The following is a 5,200-nucleotide window of genomic DNA, read 5'->3' on the forward strand; positions in this document are numbered from 1 at the left end:
CAGGGATGCAGGGGCAGCCCCAGCTGCTCTGGGCACCCTGTGCCAGGGCCTGCCCACCCTCCAGATGCTGCTGCATTGGCAGAAAGGGGCATCTCTTGCCTTTGGGGAGCTCTGAGCCAGCAGTGAGGAGCAGAGGTGCCTGTGGGCAGTTGCTGTGGTACCACCAGGCTCTGTGGAGCATCAGGGGGTGCAGCAGCTGCCCCAGGCCCCCTGTGCTGCCCAGGCTCTGCTGAGATTGTCCCTTCAGCACCTGGCACTGCAGGGCAGGGTGGTTCTGATGCCAACACGTGGCTCTGCCCTGCCTGGAGAAAACCAAATGTTTGGGGGTTTTCCCCAGCTCCCATCAGTTATGTGCTGCCTCTGCCCCGGAGCAGGAAGCTGTCTGTCCTTGCTAAGCTTCAGGATTTATTGTCACATTAGACTCTCAAGCTGAGAATCTAATGAAGAAAATCGTATTAGGACCCTAATAAATACGTCATGGAAGAATTGTCTGTAATCAAAGATGAGCTGTGTTTCAGCAAACCCTCTGGCTCATAATCCAGGCACACTTTTGTATCCTGTGGAAGGTGCAGGAGCACTGAAGTCACAAGTATTTTTTTGCTTTAATTGCTCATTTTTTTACATTGATTAGCTCCTCTTGCACATTTGCTGCTTTCCCGCACCCACCCAGTGGGTCACTGTGTCACCGAGGGGCTCAGGGACCCTGCCAGCCTCTGCAGCACTCTCACAGGAAATGCAGGATGCGCCAAGGCTTGGGGGGTCTTTGGATAATTCATGTTGGAGAGCATTCTGAAGATCTCTGGCCCAACATCTGCCTCATGGCTGGGACATCTCATGGCTCTGTCCAGCTGGGTCCTGAAAACTTCTGTGCATGGAGATGTGCAGCCTCTGGGCAGCCTGCTCCAGTGCTTGATGGGGAAACATTTCTCATTGCATCCAGTCTAAACCTCCCTCATTTCAACTCCCACCTGCTGCCTCCCATCCTTGAAGATCCCAGTGCAGCCCCCTTGATGCCCCCTTGGAGGAGGATCCCTTCAAACAAACCTTCCCTTCTCAGCGCTGAACTCGCCTCTTCCCTGGATCACTGCCTGTGTCACTGCCATCCTGCTGAGCTGGAGCTGGCACTGCCAGATCTCTGCCGAGGCCTCCTTCCCTGTGCTCTGGATCTCTGTGTGAAACACCCACACAGAGCCTGTGGCCGTGTCTCGGGAGGTTGCAGGTTATTGCAGCCCTGAGACACGTGCAAAGTCTCTGTTTCGGCCCACGCACTCCAAGAAGGAGTCCGGGCTCTTCAGTTCTCGGTCTCAGAGTTGTTCATTGTTCCTTATCTATAAAATTCTTTCTCCTGTCCAGCCGAGGTCAGCTCAGCAAGTCAGAGGCACTCTGCCTGCCCCTGGGGCAGTGTTATCTTTTTATACTAAAAACTACATATAACATTACAATTTACAATTACTTTCCAATACCTATCACCTGTATTAGACACTGAGCTTTTACTCTAAACCAATCCAGAAGTGCCACCATCACAGCAGAAGATGGAGGTAGAGAAGAAGAAGAAGATGAAAGACTGGACACGCCCAAGTCCCTCCATCTTGTCCCCAAAACCCCTATTCTAAAAAACCCCAAAATCTACTTTTTCACCTAGCAATAATTTTATTATTACACTTCTTAAACTTCTGTGACTTTCAGGTCCTCATACAAAGCTGGTAATTTGCTCCAGAGGTCATAATCAAACCCCCAGGTGCTCTGGGCTGTGTGCCAGGGTCTCTGAGCCCCTGGCAGGGGTCCCAGCAGCTCTGGACACCCAGAGGGATGCACTGAGTTCTGACAGCTGTGTGGGGCTTTGCTCATTCCCCTCCACCTGGCAGGAAGGTTGTGAAAAGAGCAGGGCTTGGCTGTGAGTACCTCTGAAAATCCACCTTGCCCTGGGAACCACCTTGTGAGCAGAGGGCAGCAGGGTCTGCGTGGCTGGCTCTCTGTTCTCCTGCAAATTGTGGAATCCCAGGCTGGTTCAGGCAGGGAGGGGCATTACAGACCATCCTGCTCCACCTTCCACTGGCCCAGGCTGCTCCAATCTGGCAGTGAACACTTGCAGGGATGGGGCACCCACAGCTTCTCTGGGCAGCCAGTGCCAGTGCCAACAAATTTTGCATTTGTTTCCAGTGTTGATTTCCTAAATAAGAAGTGTCAGGGTTAATCTTTCACAATTTTCACACCTTTTGATCTCCACTTGGAGTAAAAAAGCAGCCTTGGATTAGCAGCTTGATTGTGGTTGGGATGAGCATGGAAAAGGCGTTTGCTCACTCCACAGAGCATCTCAAACCCTGGAATTTGGGGATGGCTCTGAAATAGTGGAATGTTTTCCTTTTCATTCTGAAGCATTTCAAGTGTTTATTTTTTCTGCTCTTTATCAACAAAAGCTGCCCATCCTTTTCCTTCAGTTTGGGGTTTAATGGGTGAACAGGGGTATAGCTGTGTGTTTGGGGTTTAATGGGTGAACAGGAGCTGTGTGTTTGGGGTTTAATGGGTGGGCAGGAGCTGTGTGTTTGCTCCAGTTTGGGGTTTAATGGGTGAACAGGAGCTGTGTGTTTCCTTCAGTTTGGGGTTTAATGAGTGAACAGGAGTGCAGCTCTGTGTTTGGGGTTTAATCGGTGAACAGGAGCTGTGTGTTTCCTCCAGTTTGGGGTTTAATGGGTGAACAGGAGTGTAGCTGTGTGTTTAGGGTTTAATGGGTGAGCAGGGGTATAGCTGTGTGTTTGGGGTTTAATGGGTGAACAGGAGCTGTGTGTTTCCTTCAGTTTGGGGTTTAATGGGTGGACAGGAGCTGTGTGTTTGGGGTTACATGGGTGAACAAGAGCTGTGTGTTTCCTCCAGTTTGAGGTTTAATGGGTGAGCAGGGGTATAGCTGTGTGTTTGGGGTTTAATGGGTGAACAGGAGCTGTGTGTTTCCTTCAATTTGGAATTTAATGGGTGAACAGGAGTGTAGCTGTGTGTTTGGGGTTTAATGGGTGAACAGGAGCTGTGTGTTTCCTTCAGTTTGAGGTTTAATGGGTGAACAGGAGCTGTGTGTTTCCTCCAGTTTGAGGTTTAATGGGTGAACAGGGGTATAGCTGTGTGTTTAGGGTTTAATGGGTGAACAGGAGCTGTGTGTGGCACCGTTCCCAGCCAGCTCAGGGATCCCTGCACAGGCTGGTGGGCAGCTGGAGGGATGTGCAGCTCCTCTGCTCAGCACACAGTCCAGCTGTGTGGGGTTTGTGTCATTGGTTTGTTTTAGGTCTAGGCCATGTGAGAGCTGAGCTGGGATGGAGCATGACCCACGCAGCCCCTGGGAATTCAATGGCTCCTTCTATCAGCCTTCAGCTTTCCTCATGATGGGCATCCCGGGCCTGGAGGCCCTTCACCCCTGGATCTCCATCCCCTTCTGTGCCCTCTACCTCTCTGCTCTGCTGGGGAACTGCGTGATCCTGTTCATCGTCAGGAGGACCCCGAGCCTCCACGAGCCCATGTACTATTTCCTGTGCATGCTGGCCCTCACGGACCTGGGGCTGGCCCTGTGCACCCTGCCCACCACCCTGGGCCTCTTCTGGTTCGGCGTGCGCCGCATTGCCTTCGACGCCTGCCTCACGCAGATGTACTTCATCCACATCCTGTCCTTCATCGAGTCCTCCGTGCTGCTGGCCATGGCCTTCGACCGCTTCATGGCCATCTCGCACCCCCTGCGGCACGCGGCCATCCTCACCAGGAGCACCGTGCTGAAGATAGGCCTGGCCATCGTGCTCAGGGGCATGCTCTCGCTGCTCCCCATCCCCTTCCTGCTCAAGAGGCTGACCTACTGCGGCAGGACCGAGCTGTCCCACTCCTTCTGCTTCCACCCCGACATCATGAACCTGGCCTGTGCAGACATAAAGGTCAACGTCTTCTACGGCATGATCATCCTCCTGTCCACGGTGGGCACGGACTTCATCTTCATCGTGCTGTCCTACATCCTCATCATCAGAACCGTTGTCAGCCTCACCACCAGGGAGGAGTGCCTGAAGGCTCTGAACACCTGTGTGTCCCACATCTGTGCTGTGCTGGTGTTCTTCATCCCCATGATCGGGCTGTCCATGATCCATCGCTTCGGGAAGAACGTCCCTCCCCTGGTGAACACCTTGGTGGCCTACACGTACCTCATCATCCCCCCTGCCCTCAACCCCGTCATCTACAGCATCAAATCCACCCACATCCGGGAGGCTCTGCTCAGGGTCCTGTGCAGGAAGTGGGGCTCTCACTGGTAGCTTCCTCCAGAGGTTCTGCCAGAGGGTGCTGATGGACTGGGCTGTGTGTCAGAGCCTTGGGATGGGCTGTCAGTCTGTCAGAGCTCTGGGATGGGCTCTGTCAGACCCCTGGCACTGGGCTCTGTCAGACCCCTGGCACTGACTGGGCTCTCTGTCAGACCCCTGGCACTGGGCTGTGTGTCAGACCCCTGGCACTGGGCTGTCTGTCTGTCTGTCTGACCCCTGGGACTGGTTCCTTGGCCAGAGCTCTTGGCCTGGTTTCCCAGCCAGAGCTGGTGGATTGCTCTCCTGGTGCTCCATCCGTGCAGGTCACTGCCAGAGGAAAGAGCTGCAGATCCACTGGGGTGCTGTCCCCCAGCCCAGAGCTGTGAGCTTTCATGTTGTGTCCTGGCATGGTGCTTTCCTCCCTTCCTGCACAGAGCATTGCTCATTAGGCCTTGTTGGGGGCCCAGAGCACTCTCAGCCCCTCTGAAAAACGTGTTCAGCCACCATCCATGTGTTCACAGTGCCGTGCCCATCCCCAGTGAGAAAACAGCTGCTTGTGCATCTCTTTTGGAAGCCTTTGAGTCTTACCAGTTGCCAAGTCTAATTAATGTCCCATTCATTGTTCTGCATTGAGTGTCATGTATGTGCAGCATCTGCAATAAAATCCATCTATTCCTTGTGAAAGGTCATAAGATCTGAGGAAGCCTTTTTTCTGTCCGTATGATGCAGAAAGATGAGGTTGGAGTTGCTTGAAATCTTCAGGGTGTGCTGCAGGTGAGCAGGACTGGATGAGCCAGGTGTGCCTCTGGATGGGCTTGTGGGTTTGCTGGGGCTGGAAGCTCTCCTGCACAAAAAGAGAGGAGTTCAAAAATCATGGTAGGAATGGCTAAACATCCTGACAGTCGGGCCTACATGGTGCTGCTGCCTTCCCTCTGAGCTCT

The 5,200-nt window shown here is 53.3% G+C and overlaps 1 protein-coding gene across 1 annotated transcript; it reads left to right on the top strand.

Moving 5' to 3' along the window:
- Nucleotides 1–3,299: 3,299 nt before the first annotated feature.
- LOC102036225 (olfactory receptor 51G2-like) lies at nt 3,300–4,274 on the top strand. Its single transcript, XM_031065354.1, has one exon. It carries the CDS (start codon nt 3,300–3,302, stop codon nt 4,272–4,274), a length of 975 nt encoding a protein of 324 aa, XP_030921214.1.
- Nucleotides 4,275–5,200: the final 926 nt, after the last annotated feature.

This window comes from Geospiza fortis, unplaced genomic scaffold (assembly GCF_000277835.1).
Source record: "Geospiza fortis unplaced genomic scaffold, GeoFor_1.0 scaffold370, whole genome shotgun sequence".
In the NCBI taxonomy this organism is placed as follows: domain Eukaryota; kingdom Metazoa; phylum Chordata; class Aves; order Passeriformes; family Thraupidae; genus Geospiza; species Geospiza fortis.